At 47.8% G+C, this 15156-nt stretch overlaps 2 protein-coding genes across 8 annotated transcripts in view; both read left to right on the top strand.

The window, feature by feature from the left end:
• LOC137352125 (pleckstrin homology domain-containing family G member 5-like) overlaps nt 1-9186 on the top strand; it is a 141825-nt gene extending 132639 nt beyond the window's left edge. For all 6 annotated transcript variants that reach the window (XM_068017254.1, XM_068017253.1, XM_068017256.1 and 3 more), the window contains 4 exons: nt 1785-1900; nt 3441-3586; nt 4191-5243; nt 7906-9186. In XM_068017254.1, the coding sequence (XP_067873355.1) occupies nt 1785-1900; nt 3441-3586; nt 4191-5243; nt 7906-7915 (1325 nt within the window). In that variant the 3' untranslated portion in view covers nt 7916-9186. The remainder of the gene's footprint in view (nt 1-1784; nt 1901-3440; nt 3587-4190; nt 5244-7905) is intronic.
• A 656-nt stretch (nt 9187-9842) lies between these two features.
• The window catches only part of si:ch211-112c15.8 (tumor necrosis factor receptor superfamily member 25), a 41018-nt gene continuing 35704 nt past the window's right edge, over nt 9843-15156 (top strand). Inside the window, exon 1 of one of the 2 annotated variants that reach the window (XM_068017260.1) lies at nt 9843-10039. In XM_068017260.1, the coding sequence (XP_067873361.1) occupies nt 9986-10039 (54 nt within the window). In that variant the 5' untranslated portion in view covers nt 9843-9985. The remainder of the gene's footprint in view (nt 10040-15156) is intronic. The other variant, XM_068017261.1, reaches the window with a different exon arrangement.

Below are 15156 nucleotides of genomic sequence, written 5' to 3' on the forward strand. Positions count from 1 at the left end.
CCTCTCTCTCTGTCTCTTTCTCTCTTTCTTCCCCTCTCCGTCTCTCTCTCTCCCTCCTCTCTCTGTCTCTCTTTCTCCTCTCTCTCTGTCTCTCTCTCCCTCCTCTCTCTGTCTCTCTCTCCCCCTGTCTCTGTCTCTCTCTTCCCCCCTCACTGTCTGTCTCTCTCTTCCCCACTCACTGTCTCTCCCCCCTCTCTGTCTTTCTCCACCTCTCCCTGTCTCTCTCCCCTTCTCTCTCTCTTCCCCCCTCTCTCTCTCTTCCTGCCTCTTTCTCTCTGTCTGTTTCTTTCTCTCTTTCTTCCCCTCTCTCTCTCCGTCTCTCTCTCTCTTCCCCCCGTCTCTCCCTCCTCTCTCTGTCTCTCTTTCTCTTTCACCTCTCTCTCTGTCTCTCTCTCTCCCCCTTCTGTCTCTCTCTCTTTCTCCCCCCCCCCCTCACTGTCTCTGTCTCTCTCTTCCTCCCTCACTGTCTGTCTCTCTCTCTTCCTCCCTCACTGTCTCTCTCTCTGTCTGTCTTCCCCTTCTCTGTCTTTCTCTCTCTCCCCCCTTCTGTCTCTTTTTCCCCCCCTCACTGTCTCTGTCTCTCTCTTCCCCCCTCACTGTCTCTCTCTCTCTCTTCCTGCCTCTTTCTCTCTCTTCCCCCCCTCTCTCTCTGTCTCTTTCTCTCTTTCTTCCCCTCTCTCTCTTCCCCCTCTGTCTCTCTCTCTCTCCCCCCTCTCTGTCTCTCTCTCTCTCTCTTCCCCCCTCTCTCTCTCTCTCTCTTTCCCCCTCTTCTCTGTCTCACTCTCTCCTTGCTCTCTTTTTGTGGGAGTCTCTCACTCACCGCTCTCTTTCTGTTTGTGTCTCTCACTCCCCACTCTCCTCTCCCGGCTCTCCACTACCCGTTCTCCATTACCCGCTCTCTGCTGCCCGTTCCCTGCTCCCCACTGCTCTCTGCCCGCTCATGCACTTACCATAAACATTCTGTGAAAGCCATCTCTCCACTGGGTGCAGCCATATTGTGTGGGAGCAGGGTCCTAACAAACCTATAGCTGCCCATCGAGGTGCCTGACATCCCGGCAGTTTACATCCACGGGCCGGATGGAAACCTTTGGAGGGCCGGACTCTGGCCTGCGAGCCATATGTTAGACAACTATCTTGTAGCTAGTATACACTGCAGCTGTGGTGGAGGGAGAGAATGTTTAAGGTGGTGGATGTGGTGCCGATCAAGTGGGCTACTTTGTCCTGGATGGTGTCGAGCTTCTTGTGTGTTGTTGGAGCTGCACCCATCCAGGCAAGTGGAGAGTATTCCATCACATCCATGATCTGTGCCTTGTAGATGGTGGACAGGCATTGGAGAGTCAGGAGGTGATTCACTCGCCACAGGATTCGCAGCCTCTGACCTGCTCTTGTAACCACAATATTTATATGAGTGGTCCAATTAAGTTTCTGGTCAGTGGTGACTCCAAGATATTGATGGTGGGAGATTCAACAATGGTAATGCCATTGAATGTCAAGGGGTGGTTATTAGACTCGGTCTTGTTGGAGATGGTCATGGCCTGGCACTTGTGTAGTGTAAATGCTTCTTACCACTTATCAGCCCAAGCCTGAATGTTGTCCAGATCTTGCTGCATGTGGGCACAAACTGTTTCAGTATCTGAGGAATTGCGAATGGAATTGAACACTTTGCAATCATCAGCATTCATCCCAACTTCTGGCCTTATGATGATGTGTATGTGTTTCTGTACGTATGTGGAGTTTGCCTGTGTGTGTGTGTCACATATAACAATGTCTTCATCCTTTCTTAGGCTCTTTCCTGCTGATTTACCTGAATGAGTTTCACAGTGCAATTGGTGCCTTCACCTTTCAGACCAGTGTGACCGGACAGTCTAGAGCGTGGATTGAGGCCATATTCAATGCTCAGGTAATGGGCAATTGACTGGGAGGAGCTCTAACTGCAGAGGGGAGGGGTGCAATTTCTGGGCACACACTGATGAAAATCAAATGGAGTGTGGGTCACAGGGACACTCGACTGGTCATTTCAGCGCACACTAGCATCCAGTGTATGAGGTATCAAGCAAAGGGGACTGAGCCACTTCACGGCACAATCTTTGACATTCCCCACACTGTGTGTTCAATGTCATAAAATAACAACAAATCATTGAAAAATTCTAATGTATGTGAGGGTCTTACCGTTAAAAGCCTGCTTAGGTCGGGAGAAAGAACCCGACCCGCACCCGACCGATCCACAGCGGACCCAGGCCCAACCTGGCCCAAGTCCCTCCAATTTCGTTCCGAGCCCGACCTGACCCAAGCCTGACCCGACCATCCCTTTACTTACCTTCCGACTGGGAAGCTCCACGGAGCTGCAGCGCATGCATGATGACGTCATAGTGATGTCACTCGCTCACTGCGCAGACTCAGTTTCGTCCCGGACTCCCAGCTCAGCTAAGTTTTTTAATTTCAATACTTACCAGCAGAGTACTTCCTGTGTGTGTCCGGCCCAACCCGACCCGAACCTGACACGGCATCAGGTTCGGGTCAGGTAGCAGGCCTTTTTTTTTATTCATCCATGGGATGTGGGCATCACTGGCTATGCCAGCATTTATTGCCCATCCCTAATTGCCCTTGAGAAGGTGGTGGTGAGCTGTCTTCTTGAACCGCTGCAGTCCATGTGAGGTAGGTACACCCACAGTGCTGTTAGGAAGGGAGTTCCAGGATTTTGACCCAGCGACAGTGAAGGAACGGCAATATAGTTCCAAGTCAGGATGGTGTGTGACTTGGACGGGAACTTGCAGGTGGTGGTGTTCCCATGCATCTGCTGCTCTTGTCCTTCTAGTTGGTAGAGGTCGCGGGTTTGGAAGGTGCTGTCGAAGGAGCCTTGGTGCGTTGCTGCAGTGCATCTTGTAGATGGTACACACTGCTGCCACTGTGCGTCGGTGGTGGAGGGAGTGAATGTTTGTGCATGGTGTGCCAATCAAGCGGGCTGCTTTGTTCTGGATGGTGTCGAACTTCTTGAGTGTTGTTGGAGCTGCACTCATCCAGGCAAGTGGAGAGTATTCCATCACACTCCTGACTTGTGCCTTGTAGATGGTGGACAGGCTTTGGGGAGTCAGGAGGTGAGTTACTCACCGCAGGATTCCTAGCCTCTGACCTGCTCTTGTAGCCACGGTATTTATATGGCTACTCCAGTTCAGTTTCTGGTCAATGGTAGCCCCTAGGACGTTGATATGGGGGATTCAGCGATGGTAATGCCATTGAATGTCAAGAGGAGATGGTTAGATTCTCTCTTGTTGGAGATGGTCATTGCCTGGCACTTGTGTGGCGCAAATGTTACTTGCCACTGATCAGCCCAAGCCTGGATATTGTCCAGGTCTTGCTGCATGGTCTTTACTTACCGTCCCATCTGACTATTCCCTCTAAAGCCTGCTGATCTAATACATGAATTTTATTTAACAATCTAGAACCTTCTGGAGAGATTAAGGGACCAGGAGTCCGCACAGAGACGGTGCAGGCTGCCTGATGAAGAGGATGTGGAGAGTGGGGCCTCAGTAACGCAGTCACCATCCCTGTTACACAAGTACACCAATTCACTTGAATCACAGCATAGGTAAGTGTGCAAGTTCATCCTTTTCCCTATACTTCCTGTCCTTGGGCTGTTGCTGAGAGCAATTCACCTTCAATGGAGCTTAACCCTCAGCCTGCGTCTGATTTCAGTCTGATGGGCAGCAGTTACCATAACATTTCAGGACAGGTACAGATAGAGGTCATTTACATCATCTCTCTGCCCCTCGCACATCACCCCCCTGTTTCTGGAATGATCGCAAAGTTTGAGGCTCCCTTCACATCTTGATCCCTCTCTGTGTAAATCCTGATCTCAGTGCTGAAGTTACCTTTTCCCTAGTTTCAATCCATTAAAGTGACAATGGGAGAAAAGAGGACTTTTTAATTTGTGAAATTGTATCCAGGGTCTTAACACGAATTATATTGGTTTCCTGCTCTCTGTCTCTTTGTCGCTTTTCCTGCTTCTCTCTCTCTCTCTCTCTCTCTCTCTCCCCATCTCCCTCTTACCCTGTCTCTCTCTCTCTCTCTTTCCCGTCTCTCTCTCTCTTTCCCCATCACTCTCCCTCTTACCCTGTCTCTCTCTCTCTCTCTTTCCCTGCCCCTCTCACACTCTCACTCATTTCATTAATCTGTTTGTCTGTTTCTTGCAGTCAGTCAGACACTGCGACAGAGAGAGTTTCTGTTGTGATGATGGATGTGAATGAAGATCTCTCCTCACCAGATGTTGAAACAGCTGCGTCTCAGTCCGATGATGCCTCGCTCCAAAGTACAGCGTCTTCCAGCACCCCAACTCAGGAGTTGCTCAACCATGGGTTGACCTCCTCAGGCCTCCTGATTCCAAGTGCCAAAGGCCTGGTGTTGGAAAGCGATGGCTGCCACTCGGCCTCCGTTGACAGCGCTTATGGCACCCTGACCCCGAGCTCAGTCCGAGAGTTCGAAGAGCGACAACGGGAATCAGCAGATGAAGATGGAGAATCAACTCCCCCCCAGCGATCAGCCTCACCACAGATTCACCAGCAGAGTCCAGTCCAGTCCCTGTGTCACAAATCCAGTGTCTTCAAATCAAAATCAGAGGCCAATCTTTTCCAGGACATTTCCTCATCTTCAGAATCCTGCGTTTCAAGTCAGACGTCATTGAGCAAGAGCCTGACCGAGCTCTGTGTGTGCACAGAAGCAAAGAGGTCCCAGCTGTCAGCCTTTGATGAGGGAGTACTGAGCAGGGCTGCCCTCTCCAGTCCGCACTGTCCCACACCCACCAAAGTGATGGACGTTCTCAAGCGAGCAGAGGCTCAACAGCTCAGAACAGCTTCGCACCTTGGCTCCCAAGAGAAGAGAGGGAGAGGCGTGGACACTGTTGGCATAAACACTAGCGACAGCGAGATCTCGGAAGTGGAGGAGCTGGACTTTGTGAAACAGCATGCCTACCCTGTAGATGGACCAAGCTTTGACCCTGGCTCAAAGCCCTGCACACTGTCATGCTCTGATACAGAGAGTGAGCTGAACTCTTGTTGTGTTGCAGATGAGCTCATGGTCCCCCAAAGTCAGGAGGAGGATGTTACCTGGCAGCTGGGGGGCAGCAGTACCTCTGAACATTCCAAACGGACAATGTCGGACCCTCAGCCTGGGCAGCACCGCAAACTGACCCTGGCACAACTGTACAGAATAAGGACCACCCTGCTCCTGAACTCTACACTGACTGCATCGTACGTCACTGCTTCCTGAGGGGTGGTGGGGTGAAAAGTGGAGGTGGGGTGGGGGCAGCGGAGGGGAGAGGAAGGAGATAAGGTTGGATGAAGGGGGGGCAGAAGGTTGGAACCAAGGGAGCGGGTGGGAGAGAGGAGTTGGAGGGGCAGCTGGGGGGATGTGACGTGGGAGGCCCGAGGGAGGGGGCTGAGGATGGGGGTAGAGGGAACGGAGGTTGGGGGCACGGTACGGGGTGTAGCTGAATCTTTTATTCCTCTGGCCATTCAGTGTTTCTGTCAGTTATGTTTCCACAGACACTGTCTGCCCGATTCCAGATGAGGAGGCCACTCTCTGTATGTATCAGCATGCTGTCTAACCCTCCAAGCCAGGCCCAGTCCCCTTCACTCTATCCTGGCATCAGTACACTGATCTCCTTTGCAGTGGAAGGTAGGGACACAGTTGGCCTCAATGCCCCTGAGTCAGGAAGGAGCGATGGGCCTAGTTCCCACTCCTGACTGATAACCAGTGACTGCTGCTGGAAAATGTACAAAGAACACAAGGAGAGTTGGTACTGTGATGCCTTCAGACTGTGTGATCTCACACACGAGGACAGCTGCTTCGTAAGGTGGCAGAGAACAAAATAATGGCAATTTTATAACTGCTGAAATTTCAACACTTACTTGGTCCTCAGATGATTTTTTTTTAAGTTCCTTCCTGGGATGTGGCCATCACTGGCAAGGCCAGCATTTGTAACCCATCCCTAATTGCCTTGAGAAGGGTGAGGCACCTTCTTGAACAGCTCCAGTCTTATTTGGTGCAGGCACACCCACAGTGCTATTAGGGAGTGAGTTCCAGGATTTTGACTGAGCTACAATGAAGGAACGGCGATATATTTCCAAATCAGGATGGTGTGTGGTTTGGAGGGGAACTTACAAGTGATGGTGTTCCCATGTGTCTGCTGCCCTGTCCTTCTAGGTGGTAGAGGTCACTGTTTGGAAGGTGCTGTCGAAGGAGGCTTGGCGAGTGGCTGCAGTGCATCGTGTATGTGCTACAAACTGCAGTTGTAGTGCACTAGTGGTGGATGGAGTGAATGTTTAAGGTGGTGGATGGGGTGTCGATCAAGCGGGCTACTTTGTCCTGGATGATGTCAATTTTTTGAATGTTGTCGGAGCTGCACTCAGCCAGGCAAGTGGAGAATATTTCATCAGACTCATAACTTATGCCTTGTAGATGGTGGAAAGGCTATAGGGAGTCAGGAGGTGCGTTACTCACCGCAGAATTTCCATTGACTTGCTCTTGTAGCCATAGTATTTATGTGACTGGTCCAGTTATGTTTCTGGTCAATGATAACCCCCAGGATGTTGATAGTGGAGGATTCAGCGATAGCAATGCAGTTGAACATCAAGTGAAGATGGTTAGATTCTCTTTTGTTGGAGATGGTCATTGCCTCGCAGTTGTGTGGTACAAATGTAACTTAAACAGGCCAGAAGATATCATGAGCAGAGAGTCTACAGTGTGACTGGGTAAACCAGTAGCAAACATAGCAATATGCAAATTACCCATCTGTTTTCTTTCCTCCCAAGCATCTTCCCTGTTCCCCCCGCAAGGTGGTCACCCCACCCCCAATTCCCCAGTGTCTTCCCCCCGCACCCAAACTGGTGTTTTCCCTTCTTCCCCACTTGGAGTCTCTTCCCCATCTCCAAAGTGTCATCCTCAGCCCCAAAGTGTCATTCTTCCCCCCTCAATGTGTCATTTTCCCCCTCTCAATGTGTCCCCCCCACACCTGGGTGTCATCCTCCACCCTCAGGTGTTTCTCACACTCCACCCATTTATCTCCTTCAGCCCCCTCTCTCCCTACTGGTGCCTGTGCCTTCCGCCCCAGTTCCTCCGGTGCCTGCCTTTCACTACCCACTGTCTTCCTCTCCCCCGCAGGTGACTGCCTCCCCTGCCCCTCCCCTGTCTCTCTCCTTCCTCCTCTCCCCTTAGGTGTCTCTCTCTGCACCCCACATCTCCACCCAGGTGTCTCCTCCACCCCTCCAATGTCTCTCTTTCCCTCTCCATCCCCTTTCCCCTCTCTCCCCCCAGCTGTCATCCTCCTGCCCAGGTGTCTTTGCCCCCCTCCCCTCCGCCATTAACATTGCCCACTCCCCAGGCTTCACTTCCCCCTTCCCCAGATGCCTCTTCCCCCCCCCCCCCACTCTAGGTGTCTCTTCAGCCCACCCCTGTTGTCTCTTCCTCAGATGTCTCCCTCCCCACAGGTGTCTCTCGCACCCCCCCCCCCCCCCGCCTCAGGTGTTGTCCTCCCCCACTCCCATCACCACCCCGAATGTCTTTGCATGACCAGTTACCTTTCCCCCTCCCCAGGTGCATCTTCCCTCATCTCAGGTGTGCCTCCCTCCCCACAGGGGTCACTCCTTCCCCCCCAGCCAGGTGTTTTCTTCCCTTCTCCCAGGTGTCTTCCAATCCTGCCACCTGCTCCTGTAGGTTTTGTGCTATTAGTAGTAACAGAAACATTTTCTGTTATAGAATCTTAGAGCACAGAAGGAGGCCATTTACCCATTGGGCCCATGTTGGCTCACCGAAAGATCTATCCACATATCTTTGCAAATTTCTCCTTTTTAAGTATGCAATGCTGAGGTGTTCTATCTTGTTCTGAACAATCCCTCTCTCCTTCATTAACAGGGAGGTGTAGCCTTGAATTTACTGAGCATAAGCAGTGAGACCCAGAATTTCGATGGATGGACCTGCATGGAACTTGACCTCTGACCTGCAGAAGTGCCCATCACTGCGGTCCATGGAGCGTTCCTGCACATGCTCTGAAAGGAACTGAGAATGATGTCAATGCTTGTGGACCCATTACAGACTGAGCCATCAGTGAGGAGAGGGGGAAACGAGTGAACATGGACTTAATGTTGCGGGAGTGAGGAAAGTGTGTGTGAGGCTGGTGACCTGTCCCAGCAATCACTCTTATTAAGAACCAAAAATCCTCCGTATTATTGAGATCTGTAAGATCACACGGTTATCAGCAGGATCTGGGCTGCCCGTTCTGTGCCATGTGGCAAGGAAAAGGAACTAAACATTTGAGTTACATGTCCTTTCCCCTCTCCCCTCTCCCTTTCCCTCTCTACCTCTCCTCTCCCCTCCCCACCTCTCCACCCCTGTTGTCCCCTCCCTGCCCCCTTTCCTCTCTACTCCACTCTCCTTCCCTTCTCCCTACCCCACCGCTTCTCTCCCTTCTGCCCTCCTCCCCACCCCTCTCTCTCCTCTTCTTTCCTCTCCACTCCCCTCCCCTTCTCATCTCTCCTCCCCCTACCCTCCCCTTCCCTTCCCCTCCTTCCATGTGACTGAGCAAGGACTGGCACTGACCAACAGCATGTGGCTGGGTTGACTATGAGTTTGTCTGTCTGCCCAGTGGCCATGGTGCTGGTGGAAGCAGGAGCAAGTATCCCCACTGTGATCCTCAGTGAAGAAAAGGACTCTGCAGCAGAGCAAGGCTGCACAGGGCATGTGGGTCATTGCCCCACCCCATGAGGTACTGATTTCCAGGCTCCATTCTCAGTCTGTGTTGAGTTAGCTGATCCTGTCTGTGTGGGCAGGAGGGGCGGGGATTACAATCCTCAGTACCCCTTGGGTTAAGGAAGGGAAAGATCAGCCAGGGTTCATGGTCCTGATCACCATCCACTGACTCTCGTTGAAGTCTGTATGGACTTTGCACATGGTTTAAGTCACTGTTCCGTGACACGCAAGAAAACCTCCCCTCCTAGATTTCAAACTCTGAATTACTCTGAGAATATCCCCACCCTCAGATCCCCACCTCAGAATGAAAGTCTCTTCACCAAAACTGTTAGCTTCTAAACACAGTGAAAGCAAAGAGTCTGTGATTTGGAGGCAATAGCTTTTTCCTCTGTCGGTCTGCAGCTGCTGTTTGTTTCCCTTAAACCAGCAATAATGTTTTTTCCTTAATAATGTATAAAGTTTCATATTTATTAAGCTTTTGTGTCCATTTTATAATGTGCCTGTATGCTGTTATTGAATTTGTTATTAGACATTTTTTCATCATCCTCAACATCTTCACCATCCTCACTGCCCTCTATATATAGTCTGTCTCTCCTCCTCTCCATTTGTATCCCCATGTCTCTCTCTCTCTCCAACTCCCTGTCACTCTCCCCTTGTCACACTTTGGTCTCTTTCTCTACCTATTTCTTTCCCTTGATCTATCACTCTCTTTCTCCCTGTCTTGTCACTATCTGTCCATTTCTCTCCATCTCCTTTCTTGTTTCTCTCTATCATTCTCCTTCTCAGTTTCTCTACCTATCCTGTACCTCTCTATACCTCTCTGTGTTTTGCCTGTCAATTACGCTGCTGTTCTGTCCCTATCTCTCTCTCTCTCATTTACTCCATCACACTTGTCACTCTCTGCCTTTGTCGCTCTATCTGTCCCTGTCTCACTCTATCTCTCTATTGTCTGTCAGTTTTTACCTCTCAGTCACTTTATCTCTTCCACACCATTCCTTGATCTCTGAATCAGTCTGCGTGTCTCTTTCTCGCTTTCTCTGTCATGGTCTCTTTAAGAGATTTTGGTTGTGGTTCTGCCTCCTGTTCCTGTTTCCTCCCCTGCACTCACTGCCTGTTTCTCACACACATTTGAATCTCAATAAGTGAATCAATTCATTGAAGTGTTGTTCTGAGAAGTGTGAGCGCTGGATTCAGAAACGGCTTTACCTAGACTCTGAGAATCAGTCCAAGGCTGGAGCTCAGCATCATGAGGACTGGGATTGGGACCAGGGGTCAGAGCTGGATGTGGATCTGGATTGGGGTGAGTTACTGAGACTGAATAAGGAGCAGGAAATGGAGTAACGGTTTCGAATATAACTGGTAATGAACACCAGGAGCAGGAACTGGAGTAATTGGTTTGCATGTAAAACTGTCAAATTAATTTTCATCACAGTTCAATTTTTGTTTCATCATTTTTTATGAAGTGAAACCCTCTCCCGTTACTTTCTAGCTGGTGTGAATTGGGGGTTAAAGCTGAGTCAAGCTTTGTTTGTTCCTGTTGCCTCCCTGAATTTGTGCAAATTTTGCAACAATGTGCTTTAATATGTTTTACACAGCCAAGTTGCTCATTTATAAACATGAGAAGCTTTCTCGAAAAGTCGGTCCTTTTAACTTGTTGCCTCAGTATTTCTATTTTTTGATGGAGGGATTATAATCTAAATATTTTAGTGCTGAGGTGGGGATCAAGTCGATATGGAGAACACAAGTTTACTATATAGAGAGCAGAAATCTTATCTCCAGGCAAACTCAAGTACTGAACCATGTAACTCCTTCAAAAAGAAGCTGCGTCCAGATGTGGCCAGGTGTGGAGAGAGGCTCCAGTTATTGGGCTTAATCACAGAACAATAAATACTCCATTGGGCTGATAGTCTCCTGGAAATGTCAGGTGGAATATTTCGGACACAAACAGTTCCATTCATATCCAGGCAAGTTGTTTAAAAATTAGAAAGCTCAGATATTATAACTTAAGGTGATTAAATAGGTAAAATGATGAAAATAGGACTGGTAAAGAGAGCAGTTAAGAATAGAATGTCAGTCAACATAAAAGAGAACCCAAAAATCTTCTAGCAGTATGTAAATAGTGGTTAGTGAGAGGTGGAGTGGGGCCTATTAACAAATTTACTGACAATACAAAAATAGGTGGGAGGACATAAGAAATCTGCAAGGGGATATAGATAGAATGAGTGAGTGGGCAAAAACTTGGCAGATGGAGTTTAATGTAGGAAAGAGTGAAGTCATGCACTTTGGTAGGAAGAATCAAAAGGCAGACTATTATCTAAATGGAGAGAGACTCCAAAAAAGTGCAGCACAGAGGGATCTGGGTATTCTTGTGCATGACACACAAAAAGTTAGCCTGCAGGTGCAGCAAGTAATTAAGAAGGCAAATGGAATTTTGGCCTTTATTGCTAGGGGGTTGGAGTTTAAAAATAGGGAAGTCTTGTTACAACTGTACAGGGTGTTGGTGAGGCCGCACCTGGAGTACTGTGTACAGTTTTGGTCCCCATATTTAAAAAAGGATATACTGGCATTGGAGGCAGTTCAAAAGGGATTCACTAGGCTGATTCCTGGGATGAAGGGATTGACTTATCAAGAACAGCTAACCAGGTTAGGCCTTTATTCATTAGAGTTTAGTGATCTTATTGAAGGGGAGGCGGTGGCGTATTGGTATTGTCACTGGACTAGTAACCCAGAGACCCAGGTATTGCTCTGGGGACATGGGTTCGAATCCCACCACAGCAGAAAGTGGAATTTGAATTCAATTAATAAAATCTGGAATTTAAAGCTAGTCTAATGATGGCCATGAAACCATTGTCGATTGTTGTAAAAACCCATCTGGTTCACTAATGTCCTTTAGGGAAGGAAATGTGCTGTCCTTACCTGGTCTGGCCTACATGTGACTCCAGATCTACAGCAATGTGGTTGACTCTTACATGGCCTCGAAATGGCCACTCAGTTCAAGGGCAATTAGGGATGGGCAATAAATGCTGGCCTGGCCTGCAACACCCACATCCCATGAATGAATAAGAAAAAAAAATTCTGAGGGGGCTTGACAGGGTAGATTTTAAGAAGATGTTTCCACTGGTGGGGGAATCTCGAACTAGGAGACATAGTTACTGACTAAGGGGACACTCATTTTAAACTGAGATGCGAAGAAGTTTCTTCTCTCAGAGGGTAGTGAATGTCTGGAATTCTCTACCCAAGAGAGTTGTGGAGGCTAGATCACTGAAAGTATTTAAAGAGGAAGTGGATAGATTTTTGAAATATCGGGGGTTGAGGGCTATGAGCAGCTGGCACAAAAGAGGAGTTGAGGTCTGCCGCAGATCAGCCATGACCTTATTGAATGGCAAGGCAGGCTTGAGGGGCTGAATGGCCTACTCCTGCTCCTATTGCTTATGTTTTTATGTTCTTATTTGGGACAAAGAGGGTAATATATGCTTAGAGGCACAGGGCGAAGGTAGAATACTTAATGAGTACTTTGATTCAATGTTTACTAAGGAAGAGGAATCTGACAAAATATCACAAAGCAGCGAGAGTGGCACAATGGATAGGGTAAAAATTAAAAGGGAGGAGGTACTGGAAATGTAGATAAATCACCTGGTCTGGATGGTTTGCATCCCAGGTTGCTAATGGAAGTGGGGGTGGAGATAGCAGAAGGGGTTGTCATAATCTTCCAATCTTCCCTAGATATGGGGGAGGTGCCAAATGTTTGCCGAGTTACAAATATGACACCCTTATTCAAGAAAGGGTGTGAGGACAGTCCTAGCAACTACAGACCAGTTAGTTTAACATCAATGCTGGGTAAGATTTTAGAAACAATAATCAGGGAAAATGTCAACAGGCACTTGAAGAGATTTGAGTTAATTAAGGATAGCCAGCATGGATTTGTAAAAGGCAGATCATGCTTGACTACTGAAATTGAATATTTTGATGAAGTTACAGAGAAGGTTGATGAAGGAAATGTGACGGATGTTGTCTATATGGATTTTAAGAAAGCGTTTGACAAAGTACCACATAAAAGGCTGGTTAACAAAATTTAGGCTCATGGAATAAGAGAGTCAATGTCCAATTGGATAAAAAAATTGACTTAAGGATAGAAAACAGTGAGTCGTGGGAAATGGTTTTTTGTTAGACTGGAGGATGATAGACAGTGGTGTTCCCCAAGGGTCAGTGCTAGGACCACTGCTTTTTTGCTATATATATAAATGACTTGGATATTGGAATAGAGAGTAGAATTTCAAAATTTGCTGACTATACTGTCCTTGGAGGAGTGACAAAGAGTGAGGATGATCTGAACTGCCTGCAACAGGACAGATATAGACTAGCAGAATGGGCAGACAAGTGGCAGATGGAATTTAATACTGATATTTGTGAGGTGATATATTTTGGCAGAAGGGATAGACTGAAGCAATATAGACTTAATGGCGCAGTCTTAAAGAATGTGCAAGAACAGAGGGACCTGGGGGTGCATAAGCATAGATCTTTGAAGGTGGTAGGACATATTGAGAGAGTGGTTAGCAAATCATATGGGATCTTGGGCTTTATAAATAGAGGCATTGAGTACAAAAGCAGGGAAGTGTGCTGAATATTTATAAAGCTCTGGTTAGGTCCCAACTAGAGTATTGCGTTCAGTTCTGGTCACCACACTTTAGAAAGGATGTGAGGGTCCTTGAGAGAGTGCAGAGGAGATTTACCAGAATGGTTCCAGATGGGGGATTTTAGTTATAAGGTTAGGTTGGAAAAGCTGGGTTTGTTCTCCCTGGAGTCAAGGAGATTGAGGGGAGATTTGATAGAGATGTTCAAGATTATGACAGATTTAGATAAGTTAGACAAGGAAAAACTGTTCCCATTAACTGATGGTACAAGGACTATGGGAAACAGATCGAAGGTTTTGGGCAAGAGATACAGAGGGAATGTGAGGAAGAACTTTTTTACCTAGTGAGTGGTAATGACCTGGAACTCGCTGCCCACGAGGGTGGTGGAAGGAGAGACAACCAATGATTTCAAAAGGAAGTTGGAGGGGCACTTGAAGGGAATAAACTTGCAGGACTACAGGGATCCTGCAGGGGAGTGGGACTGACTGTATTGCTCCACGGAGAGCCAGCTTTGACTTGATGGACCGAATGGCTTTCTATGCCATAAATCACTCTATGACTTTCTCTGGAACTGATTCTGAGTGTGCCTGCGATGACAATCTGGAAACTAAATTACCCCAGGGGATGTTACAGCAACAAATCACAGAATTGTTACAGCACAGTAAAAGCAAAAGTGATTAAAGTGAAACAATCACATTGGCAGTGGACTGCCTGATCTTGGGTCATTGGAGTTTATTACTTCTGACCTGAATTGGGTCATGTTGGTTTGCACACAGTGACAAGAACTGAAGCTGGGTGTGAGGGTATGTCTCTGTCTCTGGGCTGGGCTTGAGGGTAGGCCCCTGCCTCAGGCTAGTGTGAGGGTCCGCCCCTGACTCTAGGGTTGGGTGTGAGGGTAGATAGGAACTGGAATAGGCCATTTAGTCCCTTGAGCCTTTTCCATCATTCAGTGAGATCTTGGTTGATTTGCAACCTAACTCCATATACCTTCCTTTGCCCCATATCCCATAATACCTTTGGCTAACAAAAATCTATCAATCTCAGATTTTAAAGTTAACAATTGATACAGCATCAATTGCCATTTGCGGAAGGGAGTTCCAAACTTCTGGACCTCTGTGTGTCGATATTTTTCCTAATTTCACCCCTGAAAGGTCTGGCTTTAATTTTTAGACTATGCCCCCTCATTGTAGACTCCCCCAACCAGATGAAATAGTTTCTCTCCCCTTAATATCTTGAAAACTTTGATCAAATCACCCCTTAACCTTCTAAATTCCAGGGAATATAATCCTAGTTGTGTAATCTATCTTCGTAATTTAATGCTTGGATGCCAGATATCATTTTGGTAAATCAACACTGCACTCCCTCCAAGGCCAATATATCCTTTCTAAGGTGGTGGTGCCCAGATCTGCTCACACCATTCCTGGGTGGTCTAACCAAGGCTTTATATAGCTGTAACGCGACTTCTACGCCTGTGTATTCTAGTCCTCTAGATATAAAGGCCGACTTTCCATTACCCTTTTCAGTTATTTTACGTATCTGTTCATGACGTTTAATGATCTATGTATCTGGACCTCCACTGTTTCTAGATTTTCAGCATTTAGAAAGTACCCTGTTTCATCCTTTTTAGGTGCAAGGAGGATGACCTCAAATTTGCCTAAATTGAAATTCATTTGCCACAGTTTCACCCATTCTTTTGCACTGGGTGTGAGGGTAGACGCCTGTCACAGGCTGGGTGTGAGTCTAGGCCCCTGTCTGTGGCCTGTGTTTTATGAACTGCCTTGTTTTT

This window comes from Heterodontus francisci, chromosome 37 (assembly GCF_036365525.1).
Source record: "Heterodontus francisci isolate sHetFra1 chromosome 37, sHetFra1.hap1, whole genome shotgun sequence".
Taxonomy (NCBI): Eukaryota; Metazoa; Chordata; class Chondrichthyes; order Heterodontiformes; family Heterodontidae; genus Heterodontus; species Heterodontus francisci.